The sequence below is a fragment of the Astatotilapia calliptera genome, chromosome 5, assembly GCF_964374335.1.
Source record: "Astatotilapia calliptera chromosome 5, fAstCal68.1, whole genome shotgun sequence".
In the NCBI taxonomy this organism is placed as follows: domain Eukaryota; kingdom Metazoa; phylum Chordata; class Actinopteri; order Cichliformes; family Cichlidae; genus Astatotilapia; species Astatotilapia calliptera.
Genome location: NC_137426.1, coordinates 31,966,203 through 31,986,220, shown reverse-complemented (window position 1 = coordinate 31,986,220; position 20,018 = coordinate 31,966,203). Strand labels below are relative to the sequence as shown.

Genomic DNA, 20,018 nt, shown 5'->3' with positions numbered 1-20,018 from the left:
AGTTAGGTGAGTGTTAGCTTCACTTTCAAATCGCTAAGATTGGGCTGTATTATCATATTTGGATCAAAATATACTGACATCAGATACTTACTGATCTTGTTGAAACAAATCTTCAGTAACCATCGTCTGTACTCTCTCTGTCACCATTTAAAGAATATAATTCATCCCCGTTTATTGTTTCAAACATATTAAAACACAATTGATTATTATGCAGTCATGGTGAAAACAAACAAACACACACAAAAAAGCAACAACAAACATTTGTATTAGGACATAATTAAAACTATCTGGTCTTTAATAGGTCTTAAAATGAGATGAACAACAACACATGACATATTATTATACCGTGTTATTAACAAAAATAAGGCCAAAATGTAGACGCACTGTATAAAAACTAAGGACACCCTTACTGCTTTCTAGTGGCCAGGTGCTGCTAATGAAATGCATTTGATCATTGATCATCAGCAACCTATATATAAGTTTTGGCAGTTTGCTGGTCTGAGATCAGCAATGTTCTTATAGTAGCAATTGGTGCTCTCCATCAGTCTTGGAAGGGGCCATTTACAAATAATTGTAAGAAAGATTATTTACCAGTGGAAAACATTCATTACAAATACCAGTCTTCCACTGAGTGCACATCCCAAATTCACCCCAAAACAGAATGTGCAATGCTTGGAGGAAGTTAAAAAAACCCAAGCTGTATCTCTACAGGCCTCAGTTAGCATGTTAAATACTAAAGCTCATTGCAGTACAATTAGAAAAAAACACTTGTTTAGTTTTTTTTTCTAATTTTTCTGCAATGAGTTTGTTTGGAATGATTGGCAGGAGAAAGTCTCCTCTCCATAATAAAAACCCCAAAGAAAAACAAGGCAGCACAGCTGATGTTTGGAAGATTGTATCTGAACAAACTATAAGACTTCTGGAACACTGTCTCTTAGACAGATGAGACCAAAGTGGAGGTTTTTGACCACAAGGAAGGCAAAGACCAAGGAACTGATCGTGGACTTCAGGAAGACCAGGAAACACTTGACCCCTGTTTCAATCCAGGGGGTCAGTGTTGACATTGTGGAGGACTATAAATACCTTGGAGTACACATTGACAATAAACTGGACTGGGCTAAAAACACCACAGCACTTTACAGGAAGGGCCAGAGTCGTCTCTATTTTTTGAGGCGACTGAGGTCCTTCAACATCTGCCAGAAAATGCTGAGGATTTTCTATGAGTCTGTGGTGGCCAGTGCGATCCTCTATGCTGTTGCATGCTGGGGGAGCAGGCTGAGGGTCGCAGATGCCAACAGACTTAATAAACTGATCCGTAAGGCCAGCAATGTTGTGGGGATGGAGCTGGACTCCCTCAAGGTGGTGTCGGAGAGGCGGATGCTGTCCAAGATAAAGACAATGTTGGATAACACCTCCCACCCACTCCATGACATGCTGGTCAGTCACAGGAGCTCGTTCAGTGAGAGACTGAGATTACCGAAAAGCACCACTGAACGACACAGGAAATCATTCCTGCCTGTGGCCATCTCCCCGTACAACTCCTCCACTTAACACACTGTTTGCTGCTACAGCTACACATGTTTCTTTTCCAAATATTTATTTATAAGTGACTTATGTATGTATGTATGTATGTATATATATGTATATATTGTACTATTCTTAGTTAGCGTATTGTCTGTCTTGTCTTAATGTTGGTTTAAAATGGAGCACTGTAACAAAAAATAATTTCCCCCAGGGATCAATAAAGTATTCTGATTCTGATTCTGATTCTGAAACACCAAACAAAGCACCTAATACCAGCTCTCAAGCATGGTGTTGGAGGGGTGATGATTTGGGGTTGTTTTGAAGTCCCAGTCATTGAGCAGACTGTTAACTCCTCTGCATACCAAAGTATTACAGAGTCAAGACCATCTCCAACAACTGAAGCTTAGCCTAAACTGGATCCTGGAACAGGATCAGAGAATGGCTGAAAGAGAAAATAATCAAGGTGTTTTAAATGCCAAGTCAAAGTTCAGACCTGAAACGTACTGAAATTAACAGAAGTGTGCAAACCTCTGAACTGAAGCAACACTGTAATGAAAACTGGGCCATAAGTCCTCCACAACGATGTCGGAGTCGCACAGGAAGTTATTACTGCTACTCAATTTTTTCCACACACTGCTTCTGCCTTTTGGCTTCATTTTTGTTAAATAAACAACACAGAGTGATATGTCACATGTTCCTGTCCTTACTTTAAGACCTGCTCAGAATTAGATACTTTTTTTTTCCTTTTATGATGTTGTGATGTGTAAAAACCTCAGAACTGACAGATGCGGTACGTTCTTTTCACCAAGACTATATGAGCATAAATGAGGCTAAGGTAAACTCAGGACATTGCATTGTTTTATTAAGAAACACACGCTGAGTGTACAGCTATTCAGTTTCCAGGTTGAATGATTTGATACATTTGGCGCTTTATACCCCTTTAAAAGCAACTTTAAAATATACAGCCCATGCGTTCATCATTGATCACATGGTACGTACACCACACATCAGATTACAGGCTCGGAGACTCTCAAACACACAAATCTACAGCACTTATTTTCTTCTGCCAGGAAAGAAAACGTCAGACATGAATATTCATACGGTACATGATCTGCTGTGGTTTGACACCTTTTTTTTTTTCCTTCCTTTTTTTCCAAAATCTAGCACTTTTGGTTTTGATTTCAGTCGAGTCGTGTTGTATCTAATGGAGACATATGTGCAACAACAACAACCTTCCAGTCCTAATGTCAAAGTGCATTGTGACATTCAGTATTCAACACAAAAGTCTACATTTCTTCTGCTGTGCTGTGTGTAATACTGTCAGCGGCATTTGGCAACTGCAAAACAGACCACAAACTCATTTACACAGATTCACACTTCAAGTTATTTGCTGATAAAACATTCACAATTTTAGAGGAGTGGTTTATAAATCTACTACTTCAAGGTAGTAACGCTGTCCAAAGTTGACTCTGTGTAGCACATACACATCTCCCTAATGGTTAGGAGGAGAACTTCAAATGCTTGAGAAGAAAAGTAAAAAAAGACAAGACACCTTTGTACAAATCTTGACAAAAACACGGCTTAAATTTGTCTTACACACTTGAGATGAGCTGATACTTTCTAGTTTTCCAACATTCTTATACGTTACATCACTTGTGATGTCAAAATAAAGACGGTTATAAGGCAAACTTATTCGGCGACGTCACTGACCAGCACTGTATGCATAGGGTGATTACTAATTACCAGAGGCTCATAATGTTCACGAGACCCTTATTCCAGAAAGTGTCATGCGCTGAACACTGCAAATGCAGAGCCACCAGTTTCATCTGAGAATCCACAGGGACACCCACTTTCTCCATCAGTTATTTATGTGGCCTGACGTGGCGGACCACTTTGTCCTCAAACACCTTCCTCATTGTCTTTTCGATCTGCTTGAGGAAGACTTGGGGAATCCGACCACAGAGCGTGTTGACCGTCTCCAGGAACTTGGTCTGGATGGGGTAGAAGAGCGACTGGAACATGTTGTCCTCAAAGGGAAACTGCAGAGACGGAGACATCGGCCCATGTCAGTTCCAAACCCAAAGTTTTGTGCGTTTGCGCAGGTTTTTTTTGTTTGATCTAGAACATATCATAGGCTAAATGATATTTACACATTCGGTTGGCAGGGGTGGGGCGGGCCTCGGTATTAATCATAAATTACGACCCTGCTCGTCTTTAAGAGGCTTATCTCAGCAGAGCAGGGGGGGAACCGACTCTGCTGCCGGAGAAAACAAATTCTAATTTTAAACTGACCCAGATTGTTTCATGAGTGCAAGGGGAGAGAATTTGAAATCACAAAATAAATAGTCATAGCTGTTCTTTTTTTCTGAGCTAAACAATGCTGCTACAGAAACAGGTCTACACACACTTATATGTAGAATTGCTCCTTTAGCAGCTTGTTGGGACACATTTTCATTTGCATGACTTCCATTCTGTATTTTAGCAGCTTTATCAGAGCTAAGCAAGTATTCCTCCGATCATGACGCCAAGCTATGCTACAGCTTTCAGGCCTTATTGCAGCACAATGGAAATTTGTACTGAGCAAGTGCATCTACCTGAATGTGTGTTTTGCTCCAATGAATTTGAGGTATTTTCCAACAACTACCCACATGAGCCTGTGGTGGAAGTGCTATGACCTGTCATTGCTTCAGATCAGATTCAGCAACATTATGTGCCCCAAAAATGAGGTCAGCTGATTGCCTGCGCATATTGACGGATCATGTGGTTAGCACCGTTGCCTCACAGCAAGAAGGTCCTGAGTTCAATTCCACCATCAGGCCGGGGTGGAGTTTGCATGGGTTCTTTCCTGGTACTCTGGCTTCCTCCCACAGTCCAAAGACATGTAGTTAGTGGGGATAGGTTAATTGGAAAGTGTAAATTGCCCAAAGGTGTAAATGTGAGTGCGAATGGTTGTCTGTGTCTATGTGTTAGCCCTGCGATTCACTATGTCCAGTTACTACTGGACATAGTGTTCCAACAGAGGGCACTGTGCATCACTGCCATACTGAGTCAGTAAAGCTTGATTTATATGTGTGAAATCAACATCCTAACTAATGTAGGAACTGGAAACTCCTTTTAATCCCCACACCACAACCTTCCATGCTATTCAAACCATTGTGGTATGCTGCAACCTGATGTGTAGCTACATTTCTCAGGAGGTGCACGTCAGGTTCCTTCAAAACACCAACATGTCCCAGTCCTACAAGACTGCTAAAAATTTTTTTTATTAGTTATCAGTTATTTATTAGTTATTAATCATCTCTGGCTCTCTTCCACAGTGTGTCTTTATTCTATTCCTCCCCTCACCCCAACCGGGCGCGGCAGATGGCCGCTCCTTCCTTAGCCAAATTCTGCTGGAGGTGTCTTCCTGTTAAAAGGGAGTTTTTTCTTCCCACTGTTGCTAAAGCTCTTGCTCACAGGGGGTCATTGTTGTTGTTGTTGATTGTTGTTTTTTATTTTTCTGGTTTTCTTTGTATTATTGTAGGGTGTTTACTGTATAATATAAAGCACCTTGAGGCATAGGGATGGGTATTGATAAGATTTTAACGATTCCGATTCCATTTTCGATTCTGTTTAACGATTCGATTCCTTATCGATTCTCTTATCGATTCTTATTTTTAAAAAAGGAGAATACTAAGGTCGATTAGCTTAGAACTTTGTTTTATATCTTCTCTTTGAACAAGATAGAAATTTAGGAGTAACATGGCCTTACAAACCCAACAGTGGGATCTTAAGAGATCCACAGCCTACGGCTCTTCAATGGGGTGTCACAGGGTCCCCAGGAAAAAAAACGTATATGTAAAATAATAAAAAAAATATTCTCCTGTAGCAATAACAAAGTTTAACATAAATTATTCTGTAGCAATTACACAAGAATATCCAGTAATGTCCCTGCCTACAATTAAACACATTCACTTACCAAAGTGAAATCGGGGGCATCTGCTGTGGCAAATGGGTGCAAGCCTTTGACCACAAACTTAGACACTGCTGGTTGACATTCGTCTATCCTGGCCTGAAAGGAGACGCTACCAGTAGACTGCAGCGAGAACTGCCAGCATCTGAGCCAGCCAGACTCTGTCTCTCTCATCATGGTTATCTAAATGCAACGCACAGTAATAGCAGGTTTTGTAATAAGGTAAATCGCGCTAACATAATATGCAATGCTAATTGATTAGTTACCTGCAGTATTAACGGGAGAGGACGTGGAAACGCTACCGCTGCTGCTGGGTTGAGCTTCGCTAGTCCGGAGCGGATCAAAAACACGACATTCGTTGAAAGCAATCGCGTGTTTTTTGAGCAAATGCTTTTGCATATTCGTAGTGTTTCCTCCCTTTGATGAAATCTCTACTTTGCAAGTATTGCACGTTGCCCTGTTGTCATCCTTTCTCATAAAGTGTAACCAAACTTTTGAGCGTTTGTGCCGCTCAGGCGCCGTGTTTCCTACTGGGTAAAAGACGCTACTCAACGTGATGACGTCATTCGGGGCGACTGGAATCAATAAGGGAATCGTTTTTAAAAGTGGCAAACGATTCCAAGGAATTGAAACAGTGGGAACCAGTTCTCAACAAGAACCGGTTTTCGATACCCATCCCTATTGAGGCAACTGCTGTTGCGATTTGGCACTATGTAAATAAAACTGAACTGATAACGTTACGTAAGAGGTTGTGGCGTAGGGATAAATGTAATTTAAGATTTCCCTCAGAAGCATAAGTCACACATAACTTTCAGATCCTCCTGGGATACTCACATTATGGATTGCATCATAGACTACTTTAAACGCTGGCTGCTTGTCATCATGATATACGCCACGGTTGCCATGGAGGATGGACACGCCTTCCTCTTCAGCCCCTTTGCAGTTACTACCGTACATACAGTGGTCAGGTCTGTAGTTCCACTGGCATGGAAAGATGAATAGACGCTCTGGAGGGGGGGAAACGATGAAATGGTTTATTTCTTAATCAGGTAATTGCATCAATGTGTTTCTTGAAGGGAAAACTAAATATGCATCCAGACATACCAGAAGATTATAGAATAAACAGAGTTGGCAAAATAGATCGTTTTAATGTCAGCACAAAGAACAAAAAACCTGCTTCTGCTGTAATAGAGGAGCTGATCATTGAATTGCATGATAAAAATCAATAGAAAAAGAAACACAAATATTGATTAACTTATTTGTTCTGAACCCTCAATAGTGGTGCATTAGCTTAAAGAACATGAGGTCCTTGATTGGTATGTACGCTACTACCAGGAGAAAAAGTTTCCTCACCAAGAAAAACACAGATCAGAAAAACGCTGATGGACCAACATGAATATATGAATATACTCAGACAGCAGAGAACACAAAGCGCTTAATATACAAAAACAAGACACTCCATTTGGCTCTGAGCAAATGCGAATGATGCCAGCTCTGCTGACGGCTCTGAGCATTTGATGCCTACATCTGGCGGCTGCAGCTGGATCTCAGTCTGCTTTCGCCTGCAGCCACAGCCTTGGTGTTTACACAGCCAGATTCATGAAGCAGACTTTAGCAAAAGTGAAAATAAGATGCAATTTTTGGAAACATGTTGATGGTGAGAAGCTGTTGTTTGGGCTGTCTGCAGACTGGTATTTCAAAGTGCACTCATATGCATGGATAAGCAGTTTGGATTAGGCCTTAAACATAACGTAACATAGTGCAATTAATGCATTTCTTATGTATACAGACAAACACACACACACACTTGAAAAAGGAGCTTGTACCTGGGTTGTAGTGGAAGATGATATTGAGGAGGTCCTGATCTCCCCAGGTGATATGGTTCTTGTATTTCTGGTAGAGTGGATGAAGAAGATCCTCCCAAGACAGGCCAGTAGGGATCATACTGTTCTGAAATACAAGGATTAATAAAAAGAACAGCTTAAGAGGAGCATTAAAAAAAATAAATAAAAAAATCATCAAAGGCGGAGCACATTTACATTCCCGCTTCCATGTGCAATCTGCTGCCAGTATTAGAGCTGTTAAATTGAGTTCTGAGGGCAGAAGTCTGTGATGCTGTCATGGTAATCTGGAAAGCTTTAATCACAGCCCACTCATAGCACTCTGCCTGTCACTTGAGCTCAAGGAAACAGCCCTTCAGAATGCAAATAGGAAATTGCAGCCCACTTTAGCTTTCTACCGATCAGAGTGTGGGGAAATAGTACTGTTTTGACCTTACTTTGAACAGCGTGCTGCGGATCCGTGTGAGATTCATCAGCATGACACCAGAGTTGACGCCCGTGACTCCGTAGAAAGGGTGGCGGGCAAACCGGCTGTACCAGCCAATCTTGGGTACCTCGTGCTCTGGGGCCATCGCTGCCAGCTGCGTCCTGTTGAAGGACTTCAGTAGATTCCAGATATCATCCATAGGGCGCAGAAACAGCACATCAGTGTCCACATAGAGTAAAGAGTCCACGTCCTTCAAGATGACCTGGAAGTACAATTTTAGACGTAAATACAATATTTATGCCAGCGGTCCCCAACCTTTTTTGCACCAACGGACCAGTTTATGTTTGACAATATTTTCACGGACCGGCCTTTAAGGTGTCGCGGATAAATACAACAAAATAAAACCGAAAAAAAGATTTATTCATAACACACGGGAAAAGACCCAGGGAAACCGAGTTAACGATAAAAACGACGGAAAATTACAATAAAAACTGATAAAAACCCTGAAAACCATAAATGTCACACCTGAGCCTCAACTCTCGCGGCCCAGTACCAAACGACTCATGGACCAGTACCAGTCCATGGCCCAGGGGTTGAGGACCGCTGGTTTATGCCACACATTATCAATATGTACTAAAAAAGAATACAGGGAAAATTAACCCCCAAATTCAATTAAATTTTATTTATATAGTACCAAATGCTAACAGCAGTTGCCTCAAAGCACTTTATATTTTAAGTTACAGACCCTACAATAATACAGTTTGTTCGTTTGTCCAGTTGGGCTGGAGGAAAATTACTGTTAGAGCGGTTGCAAAAAGACTTCGGGTCCTTACAGGTACTCCGGTGCAGTGGTTTGTATCATGTATATCTAATAGTCTCCAATTTGTTTATGTAAATGGAGAGTCCTCTTCAAACACTGAAGTTAACTATGGAGTACCACAGGGTTCTGTGCTAGGACCACTTCTGTTTACATTATACAGGCTTCTCTTAGGCAGTATCATCAGACGGCACAGCACATATAAATGAATGTCAGTATTAATGAACCCCAACTATCCCAACCAACACGTGAAGATAGCTATTTCCTTCAAAACATACTGTAGTATCTGCTCTGTAGCAGCAAAACAGACTACTGCTTTATTTTTTCCTGGCTCAGCTGACAGGAAGATGCAGAGGAAGAATGCTAAAGAACAAAGTGGAGGATGCAGTGCACAAGTTTTAGTTCTTCAAGAGGAAATCTGGGTTTCATTACACTGCTACAGGAATGTTGCGAAGTCAAGCAACGTTACTTGGAAAAACAATTAAACCAGCACCAATCCAATCTGTACAAACTAGAGTTTACATGGAAGGATAAATGAAACAAAACACAGAACCTGTAAATATTTTTTTTCCTTTAAATACCTCATCCATTTGGATACTGGTAAAGATATGTAGCTGCTTTGACTGACACGTGCTTAAAGAAGATGCTGTAGTTGTGGTTAGACTTGAACCAGAGCTCTCCACAATGTTTTTTATGTTGCTGCCTTTTGAACCTTTTTGCACGGCGACCCTGAGCGGTCAAACGGACTGCAACTTAAGAAAATGTCCATAAAGAGAAAGATGCTAAAAAACTTCATCTTTTTCTCCCCAACAACATCAGTGAGTCCCCTGCTTATTCTAAGCATGTCACAGTGCCATCCTTCGTATGCCAAAATTGCTTCAATTGTGAGGTTTTTATATTGAACTTCCACTGTGCTTTTGAGTCCTTTTTTGCAGCCTTTTCTATTTGTTTTAATGCATTTGACCTCTCAGGGCCACTGTACATTTGAGCAGAATTAATTGACAAATAGTACAGTTTGCTGTGTGTTCCAGCAAACCCTACTAGAGGATTATACAGTGTTGGTGGGTGAAGTCCAGATATGGCAAGTTACGCCTTAACCCCCCCCCAAACCTCCCAAAATACAGGAGACATGATGCGGTTATGTCCATACAGTCTGACTCTAGTAATGAGGGAGTTCTACAGCATTAACTGTAACATATATGGAAATATGTGATAACACTGAATCAAGAGGCATGTTCTATTTAATTCAGATTATTGACGAGGCAATAGAAAGGTGCTCAGTAGGTGTTCCTAATAAAGTGAATAGTGAATGTCTATTGATTGCCTTGCAGCAAGACAAAAAAAAAAAACACCTATTGATCTGCCACATGTTCATTACATGGTAAGAACGCTGACTGTTACTGCAATGAACCGTGTCAGAAAAAGGAAATCAATAGGCGGCATGAGCCTCACTTGATGGAATTACTGGATTTGTTCTCTGGGGAATTCTTATTTGTTACATAATTGCTGCTGAGAAGGTATGAAATCATCAATAAACAAGCCAGTATCTAGCTGTAATCATCCAGTGAAGAGGGTAATAAGATTGTTTAAGTAGAAAAGAGATGGATTAACATTTTTTCTTAACACCGGCTAATGACATTAAGCATGGTGGGGATATTAGGTGAGATAAGTGTGGCAGGCTTACGGGGAGGAAGAGTCTCTGAGCAGCGCAGGGCTTGAAGAGCTTCTTCCACTCGTCAGCGTTTCCCACCGAGAAGGAGATGGAGTAGATTCTGTACTGGAACTTGGCTGCGACAGAGCGAGGCCACTGGTTCAGCTGAAAGTAAAGCAACATGCGGTGTGTTACGCCAAAAAAAGCGTCTAACTGACTTTGAGTAAGGCAGGCTGCGTGAGAAAGAGTCAGGATAAACAACAATTAGACTGAAAGCTAATCTCCCTTTTGCTTTTTTCACAGACTTATCAGCTTGTGCAGGTGGCCATTTCAAACAATGAAGTCACGTCTCCGGCTGCTGATTGGCTCTTTTTGGTACGCGTGCAGCAACCAGCTGCTATTTTATTAAAACGCAATAATCTAAACAAGGGAAGGCACCATCTTAAAGCATGGCGAGGTTTGCTGAAGCTCGCGTTATCTGACCAGTTAGGCGTTAAATCTCTCCATAATCACCAGTTCAACAGTTTGGCCCTGGGAAGAGCGAGAGAGACAGAGAGAGCGCCACAAGCAGGAGGAGCATAAGAGATCAAGGGAGGTAAGACTAACCTTTCCTGTGGCTCCTTTCTGGCATATGTGTCACATTATTACAGGCCTCAGCTACCACGACTCCCCCCTCATGGGAATTTTCAACACATGGCAGTGATTCACCGCACACAGGAACGCTGGCTCACGGGGCTTTTAGGATTAAGATTTAAAGCTGTTTAAAGGTACTTCTGCTGATATTTGTGGCCCATCAATTGAAGCAATGTTAAAAGGCTGTTAGTTACAGTATCAGTGGAACTAATCAAAGTCACGCCAACGCACCTCCGTAAAGGTGACTTTGAGGCGGGGGGAGGCGGAATAACGCAGCGTGTCTCGGTGATATATTACGCCCCGGCCTTGAGATAAAAGGGTACAAGAGTGAGTCTAAGAGAGGCTCCGAGTTACAACTGCTGTGATCTCGGTGTCATCTATTACAAAGAAAGGAGGAGTGTTTAACATGTGCTGTGGTAGCTCAAAAATCAGAGTAAGATCCTGAACAGCAAAGCAGACAGCAAGGTGCATTGAAAATACAGGTTTTTGGCTCAAAACACATTACAGGGTTCTTACCCTTTCTTTAAACTGCAGGGCCAAGGGGTCCTCAGCAAAAATGTGAAACTTGATCTTCTTTAAGCTGAACAGGAGGGCTGACTTTACCATGGTGAGGGTCTCGTTCAGACGGTTCCCACAAGCCACCACGGCCAAATGCATGACGTCCTCCGCCTTGGTGCGCCTGGTTACAGGTCGGGCTACATTACTCCGTGGTTTACTAGAAAAGAGTAAATGTAGAAGATGAAGCACTGGCAGTCTTGTATAAAAGAAAAACAATAACACCTCAGTATAATGAAATTACTATGTCGAGATCAAAAGCTGGCCGTAATTGCAACAAAAGATGTGCCGGATGTCGAGTTTTTCCTCCACCTAGCTGTCCGTTTTAGATTTCAATGGGCCAAGGCCACACGTTTGGGCGGGGTGGGGGTGTATGTGCTGACAATCACAAACCTTGTTCCCCTCACTCATCGCCAGCAAATTGGCCTGCAAGCTGCAGAGCCTGTGAAGAGCAATTTGTGCTCAACAGATGGACCACAGCACAGTGGAACCAAAACATACACAGAAAAATGAAATTACTGAAACGGACGCCATAATTTCAGACTTCCACAAGAGCTCCAACCCATATGGTCTTTGGAAAGCTGACACCTATATTTATATTTCTTGTAAGCCAACATAAACTGATGGCTTTTGGTTATAACTACACATATATCCCCATGAACACCATTTATGAAAATACCCCAAAATAATATTATACTTAAGCATGACACTTTTTACTTTTTACTTGGTGGGGAAGCCCATAAGTGAATAAACAGATAATAATTATTAAGATAATTCTACGTTTTTTTAACCTTATAAACCCTACGTAATTGTACTGCTAGAACATAGTTCATCACCAAGACAATTTGATGCTAGGTTTTTGTTCAGCAAGATAATATTCACATTTATGCCTTAAAGCAAACGTTGTTGTGATTTGGTGCTGTATAAATTAAAGTAAAAATGTTAAATTTTCAATGAAATATGCAAATGCCAGAAATAAAATGCTAACCTCGAGCTTTAGCGTCACCTCCACTTAGCTCCAGTGTTTAGCATGAAGGCTGCTTCAGCAGTTTGATTTAGCCACACTGGGCATTTAAAAATGTCCTTTATGTTATAGAAAAAAGCATTTTTTAAAATGTCTAAATATTCAGGGCACAATAGGGTCTGTTAACAACAGAGTGGTTTTCTAATATTTCACAAAGAAGATTTGCAAAACCCGACTTTAAAACAAATTTTAAAAAAAACAACAACAACAAAACACTGCATATGTAAAATATCAACCCAATTTGAGATTTTTAGATTCATTCTGTCATTTATTTAGTCAGCGAAAGGTTTTTACTAAAGATATTACCGTTTATTTTCTACCAGACTCAATGGCTACCAAGCTAGCTGCACACAAACCACACCAAAAAAAAAAACTTGAGAGACCCACAGTCAAGTGAAAAACAGCGTTTTCAAAAGATGTACTGTGTAGTCCTGTTATAAAGAAAACTAAGTATACCCTCACTGCTTACATAGGAGTTGTTTACATTTGATTAGCAGGTGCTGCTAATCAAATACATGGCGCGGTGAGCGCCTCTATAAAAGCACAAGTTTTGACAGTTTGCTGGGAGCAAACATTCAGATGTGTGTTAAAACAATGGCACAACCTTTCCAGGAGTCCACACTTCAGCAAATTCATCCCAGGCTCAGAGAAAATACAAAAAACCCCAACAAAAAACCCCCAAATTCAGACACTAAAGGCCTTGGTTAACATGTTAGCACATTTATCAAAAGACTGAACAAATCAAGGCAAATGTGAGGCCAACTATCTGACAGCTAAAGCTTGACTGAAATTGGGTCATGCAGTAGGCCGGTGACCCCAAGCACAGCAGCAAATCTACAACTGGCTGAAAAAGAAAAGAATCAAAGTGTTGCAATGTCCCAGTTAAAGTCCAGAGCTCAACCTGACAGACCTAGACTTTAAGAGAGCTGTGCATGAATTAATACCCACAAACTGAACTGAATCAATAATCAAAGCTTTAAAAAAGAAGCTAAGCAATAACATCACACCATATAACGTTTAAGCAAGGTTAGGTTCAGGTGAATGATGCAAGCGTATTGAGTAAAAGGTTGTGATTCCACTTTCCCTTCATTACAGCGTGTTTTGTTTCTATTCCTGCTGTTATCTTTTTAAAGTCGGTGCAAATCGTCTGGGTGATACTGGGAATAATTATATCTGTTAAAAAACAAATGCATTCAGCCTTAAGCTCTTTTTGCCACTTGTATGGATGTCAGTATTAATAGTACCGGCTTCTTACTTCAACAACAAAAACATCATTTGGGATTTATATGGATGACAACAGGAGGAAGTGAAGAATTTAAAAAAAATAACAAGCAGCCATCCTCCTATTGAAATGAAAGGTCAACTATTTTTCTCAGTCATGTTACATGTGCGCCTCAGTATATCATTTAACAAACACCTTCACACACGACTACCTCTGCGACTGGACTTTGCTCTTCCATGTTCAAAGGGAAGGGGGTTCTTTATCGGGTTTAAGCGCTCTCTCTGCAGAGCAGCGCGGCCTAGCCTGCTCTATGATAGGGAAACATTTATGTAATGGGGCAGCCTAAAGTTAAGGTCAACATCATCTATTTTTCTTCTGTGTAAGCACTACATGGGGCCGCTTGTGATAACAATACCTTCAACATGAATGTTGACCTAGCCAAAGAGGAAAAAGTCTGGCACGAATAAAAGAACAAAGAACCTTTTGTTTCAACATATAGCTTTTTTTGCTTGTTTTTTTCTTTGAGGAGGAGAGCTGGGGAAGGCAAAATGGAGAAGACAGTTGTAGAAGACATGCATTTCCTCTGCGTCTGAAACAAGCGGGAGCCTAGCATAAAATGGATAGGAAGGGAGAAGAGTGAAACTCGACAGGTGGGTTGCGGGGCAGTCCTCAAGCGTGACACTTCGTTTTCTGCATGGGTGCGGGACAATGATGAACTGCAGATTAGGATGAACGAGAAGGTGCTGAGAAATCTGTCCGCCACGCTTCAGGGGCTGATGTTCTGTCAAGGTTGTTGAACACACAACCCATTTCCCCACAGAAAAATGCAATCCCTATCCCCTGCAAGGATGCAATCGCGTTGCACTTAGTCATGCAAAATAAATAAAGGCTTTTTTGCATAAACCTGAATGACAAGACAAAAAAAAACCCTACATAAAAAATACGTTAATAATGTGTTTGCCACATTAAGCATGGGCTGCTCACATAATGGTTTGTGTCATGGCACCGCTCCTCACATCTGGAAGCAGTCAAAAAGCACAGACGAGGTACAAAAGGACTTGAATTCCTTATCGGCTGCATAGCAGGCACAAGAGGAACCCTTCGCCTACAAAAGCACCACCACCGACCCTTTCAAAGCACGCAAGGAGAGGAAAAAGGCAGCGCCTCTAGAGATAAAAGAAAAATGTACAAGCGATGTCCCAGAGAACACCTTGAAGACATTTAATTAATCCGAATGTAACTCTGTTTGGTGGACTTCTGACCGATGTGTTCGCATTGGTTTGAAGAAGCCCGTCTCAAGTGGTTAAACAGAATTCAGCTGATTAAAGTTGAGACTATACGACAGAGAGTGCCAGAGCTACTTCTCGGGGCTGATCCGCTGGATTCTTTGCTTGAATGTTATTCAGCTGGGGCACAAGAGAAAACAGAAGAAAACCTCAGATCGCATGTGACCACTCATGAACAATCACTGACGCAGCTGCCACAAGAATCTGGTTTTATGTGTTCATTTCAGCTGCCCTCTCAGAACATTTGCATTCATGAGCATGCTGAGCCGAACGTGCTAAAATAAACATGCGCAGTTCTTAAACGACCAAAACGCGCTGACTCAGGCCGGAGATATTCACTTTCACAAACTCTAAAACCCAGTAAGAGATTCATCAGAGAGGCCGATGCAAAGAAACCCGAACAGAGAGCGGCACGCACGCACTGCTGCCATCATCATATCCTCTTTTCTGTGTCCACCACAAACCTTGACCAAGTTCTCTAAAGTTAAATTGCAAATGCAAATCAAAGTATTATACAGCAGTAGGATGCACTGGTACTAAATATGGACATTTCTAATAGATTAAAAAAAAAAGTGGGGACATTGGGACTGTGATGTGATTCCCACACATAGACGGTTAAAAAGAAGGAAACGGCTTCTGGGTCTGAAAACTGAAGCCACCTCACAAATGTCTAATAACCAAAATGGCAAGATGGTTGCAAAAGGTGGTTGAAAAAGGACTTGGGGTCCTCGGATTGATGTCTGTAAACAGTAAGTTGCTTATTTCATGCCATACTGAATCTTCTTCTTCATATTTTATGAACCACGTGTTTGATATAGCTAAGATTTTATGCCAAATGCACTCCATGACACAACCCTCTCCATTTATCTCTGCTTTGGACTGGTACTAAAAGTACACTGCCATTCTGCCTAATCATGTTTTATATACGCGCCTACATGCAGGTCAAATGCGTAGAACACCAAAGGCGGAAGAGAGCAGAACTTGTAGGCGTTTGTGTGCATGGAGGCAAGTTTTAATGCAAGCCTGCACCTTCAGACTCAAGATACGAAGGATCATACCAATGGTTTATCATCTGAAAATCAAAATGCAAAGGACAGAAACAACATGGCTGGCATCTGGATAAAACGTCACGCTCTTCCTCCTCACCTCAAGCCTCATCTCCTGAACTGAAGTCGGGGCTCTAACACACGAAAACGACAGTTATTGTCAGCAGATTGGACATGTGACCGTTCCATCTCCGAGCAGCTGACGTTAAGTCGGCTAAATAACAAAAACAGCTTGATTACAACTGTTTGATTACATTCTCATACTGTGTGAGTTCTTGAAGTTTCCAAGTCCAGCAATGTTAGACCCACTAACGCCAGCTAACAGCAGCTAACACTGACAAAAACACCAGCGCTTACTGACAGAAAACGTTGAGGATATCCTCAACATCAGTATATCTGTCAGTGCACAGAAGCGAGCTTCGCTGACTCCTCGACTCCTTTTACCTCCTCCAGACTAAAAGGGCTCACTAAAGAGTAATGGTGATCCTACTGTAGCTACGACTACGCTCTGTAATCTATGGACGTCTAATGGTGAGATTTTCCACACTGCACTAAATGTTGGAAATACACATCTTGTCCCTGGCCTATAGCTTCAGGAGATGAGGTGGTAGTGATAGATATGTCATGGGTATGCTGCTGCTTCCTTCAGCAGAGTGATACGGCTGATGGATGTTAGTGGAGAGTTTAGCAAATGAGTGTTTGGTGAGATCTTTACAGCAGGTATCTCCATCTCATATCAGAACATCCCAGATCTTTAAGCATATATGAAATGTTTATTTAACTTTTACCAGTAAGAGAAACCAGTGGTATATAAGAACCAAAAAAGCACCACGCAAACACCTCTTTTACAGTGATAACAACCATCAAACACCAGCATGGTAAGTTCCTATGCCATGACTGCCTGTGTATCATACACCCCTGCAGCTCAAAGACACTTTGGAAATGAAGTGAAAGTGGGAACTACCACAAAAATCCATTTTTCTAACTTTGGCATGTGTAAATGCGATTAACAGCGTAGTCAGTCATGAAAATAAATGCAAATGCGGGGTTGACGTTAAAAGATAAAGGACTTTCTGTGAAAGCTGGAATGTGCACACGAAAACTTCCAAAAATGAGTTGAATACACCAATCACCACCTCCCTGAGCCCAAAGTGACATCTTCAAATAGCTTTATTGAGTTGTGTAAAGGTATAAAAGATTTTTTTCCCTATAATGTCAAGCTGCCAGAAACGAATACAAAGCAAACATCTGGCATCAGAGTCCTACTCATCCCAGTAGATCAAAGTTTTTGCAGCTTGGCTGATCAATGAATCAGCTTAGTGCTCAGTAAATGCTTCTATTATTAATCATTTATTATCTTTATTTTTGTTGTTGCTGTCAAGTTCAAAGCTATGACTTTCAAACCCAGCTCTTTACAGATGAGGGATTTTACCCAGCCCCACGCTATCTTTCTGCCTCAGAATGACTCATTTACTGGCAATTTAAAAGTGAGTTAGCCAAACTAAAAGAGAAGCAAAACTCCCTCCGATGAGGCTCACACAAGCACCCTCTCCAGCCACGTCGGCTGCACAGGCAAGCAGGGAGATTTCAAAAACCACTCCGAGCTGAGTGAGTGCTCAGTCATGCAAGATGACATTTTTATAGCTATGCATAATGCCACCGCGAGGCAGTGACTTCTTTACTGGGAAGAATGCTGCTTAGCTATATCTGAAGTGACAGGGCAGGGGATTTGTTTCGACACAGAGTATCAACACCAGTCTCACCCTGCAGATTCACGCTTTAACGCAGTGCAACAAAGCATCTGGAACACACGCTGACGATAATGAAGACGTCAGAGTGACGGAACGGGAAAGTTACAGGTAAGGATCGTAAGTCACAGAGCCTGGACCTAAACCCTAATTCTGTTTTTAATTAAGCTGAGGGTGGGGAGCACATTAACCAATCACGCTCTGTTTAAAAAATCGTAAAAAAAAAAAAAAGGAAAAACACTTCACATTTTGGGTGTGTGGACCTCGCAAGCGTTGGGCGTTTGAAGTGATAAAGACAACAACGCATTATAGCCTCCAGTACGTGTGGGTTGGGGCGACATAGAGGACGTTCTTCGCTATTTTTGGCCACAGGAAACGGTGTGATGTGTCAAGAGGAAATTATATGATTAGGAAAAAAAAAAGGCATGTTTGTCTAATAAGAAAGCTGCACAGGAAATCTGTTCAGCGGTTCAGACTCGCAAACAAAGGGAGAGATACAAGTTATGAAGCATGGATTGAACAGACAGTTGTAATAAAAGAGAGTGTTAACTTAACTCTCCGTTTGTGTCGTTATGATTCACTATCAGAGCTTTACAGTCTGCAAAGTGTGTCTGCAGACCTGAAAACGACTCCCAATTGTTCCCAGTCCTCTGGTCTGATACTCTCAGCTTGAGCAATGAGACAAAACAAAGTTGTTTTTTTAGAGGTTCTGGCAAAGATGCTCAGTGCTCTTCCCCTAATCGCAGCAGTCAGTCTTGAGCATTTTCCAACCTGTTCGTGTTTGTTTAATGGCCACCGGTGACCCCTTCCACCCCATCTTCCTTATCAGCGTGCAGCACACATGGAGGAGCGTGGTTTCTGCAAAGACGCAAAGGTCCTTTCACGGCGTAACGCCTTGATGGCGTTTATCTGCCGAACAGTGTCCCCAACCTTGAGTACGGCTATGGAGTGGAATACATATTACAGCAGCCTGCCAGCGTGGGTAATCTCCACGGCCACATAGTGGCCATTATGGCACAGCTGGCATGCAAGACAGGAGGAAATGCAAGGCTGAAATTAGAAAGCTGGAAGACAAAATGCCCTCAATCTTAAACACAAATAGCAGCTGCCGATATATGAGATACTGCCACGGTGCTGATTTATTCAGGTCATCTGTCTTTGTGGCAGCTTCTTTGTAACGAACAAAAATAAAAATCACACCCGATAAGCTTTTCTGTAAATAGTTCTAGCAGACTACTTCCCATAATGTCTGACTCATGTTCAAGTGAAACCAAATGGGAGCCCGAGCTGCTCCGTACACAGTAGCAGCCTTTATGAAGTGCACTTTGTGTCTTTCAAGGTGACCTTTTACCCCCTTTAACACCAACAGAGGACTGAGACCATGCCCTGCTTTCACACATAATAAGGCACAAATGATCGAGATGTTGAGCTCACGTGACAATTCATCACCCTGTTGTGCTTTGTGTTTGATCTCCTCTTTGCAAATACTGACAACACTTCCACCTAACCACATCAGTCAAGCTCTCTGGCCATATTTCAGCCACATACTTGAGAAACTCATGTTTGCAACAGCGAAAAGCAGCCCAGCAGATGCATGATGGGGTGTCCCTTAAAAGATCTGGCTTTTGTGAAGCCTGCGTCCTTGAGCACAACGTAGGCAGTTTGATAGATGAGGATAAGGCTCACTCAAAGCACGATTATAACCCGACACCCTCACTTTGAAACTTCCCAGAGGCTAGGAAAGATGGGGATGAGAAAGCGGAGACGTTCATTTAGGGAGAGCCTTGAGGAAATCGGCTCTTAAACGGAAACACCCCCCACCCCCCTCACTCCTCACCTCTTTGCATTCACGCTGGCCCCTCTACTAATTGGTCTCCCCTGTTTTCGTCCCTTAAGAGGCTCTTCCGGACGCACGCCGACTCCTGCGGGCGATTTCCTCCGAAACTTTGCAACAACGTTGTGCTCGAGCTGGGAGGGCGACTGGGAAGAGCTGCTGTCCTCCTCCGGCTCCTCTCCAACTTCTTTCAACAGCGGATCATCCGCGGCGTTGCCCCCCAAAAAGTACAAAAGTAAGAAAACTCCAAAACACACGGCGATCACAACTACTTTGCAGTGGATCCGCATGGTGAGAGCAACTTGTTGCGGTTGGAAGAGGCGGTCGGGACTGCGCTCATGTCTGCGGCGGAGGGAGGGCAGCGCGAGCTGACATTTTCTTACCGCTCCCCGCTCGCATTTTTCCGCAGATGATGATGGAGAGCGGAGTGCTGTTTCTCATCGTCCATAGAGGATTAT

General features: G+C 42.1%; 2 protein-coding genes across 2 annotated transcripts in view; one reads left to right on the top strand and one right to left on the bottom strand.

Moving 5' to 3' along the window:
* Positions 1-2,369: 2,369 nt before the first annotated feature.
* Positions 2,370-20,008, bottom strand: gxylt2 (glucoside xylosyltransferase 2). The gene is made up of 7 exons (XM_026168913.2): positions 19,564-20,008; positions 11,362-11,560; positions 10,246-10,377; positions 7,755-8,006; positions 7,303-7,426; positions 6,311-6,483; positions 2,370-3,563 (listed from the first exon to the last, which is right to left on the bottom strand). The coding sequence occupies exons 1-7, from the start codon at positions 19,848-19,850 to the stop codon at positions 3,387-3,389; spliced, it is 1,344 nt and encodes a 447-aa protein (XP_026024698.1). The 5' UTR covers positions 19,851-20,008; the 3' UTR covers positions 2,370-3,386.
* shq1 (SHQ1, H/ACA ribonucleoprotein assembly factor) overlaps positions 19,662-20,018 on the top strand; it is a 47,234-nt gene continuing 46,877 nt past the window's right edge. Inside the window, exon 1 of the mRNA XM_026168910.2 lies at positions 19,662-19,795. The gene's annotated coding sequence lies outside the window, so the exon portion shown is untranslated. The remainder of the gene's footprint in view (positions 19,796-20,018) is intronic.

Coding starts and splice junctions, on each gene's coding strand:
- gxylt2 (XM_026168913.2), bottom strand. CDS start 19,850: ATGCGGATCCACTGCAAAGTAGTTGTGATCGCCGTGTGTTTTGGAGTT. Junction 8,007..10,245: donor CTCAGAGACTCTTCCTCCCC/GTAAGCCTGCCA, acceptor TTGTACTTCCAG/GTCATCTTGAAGGACGTGGA. Junction 6,484..7,302: donor CATCTTCCACTACAACCCAG/GTACAAGCTCCT, acceptor CCCCCCCTCCAG/AGCGTCTATTCATCTTTCCA.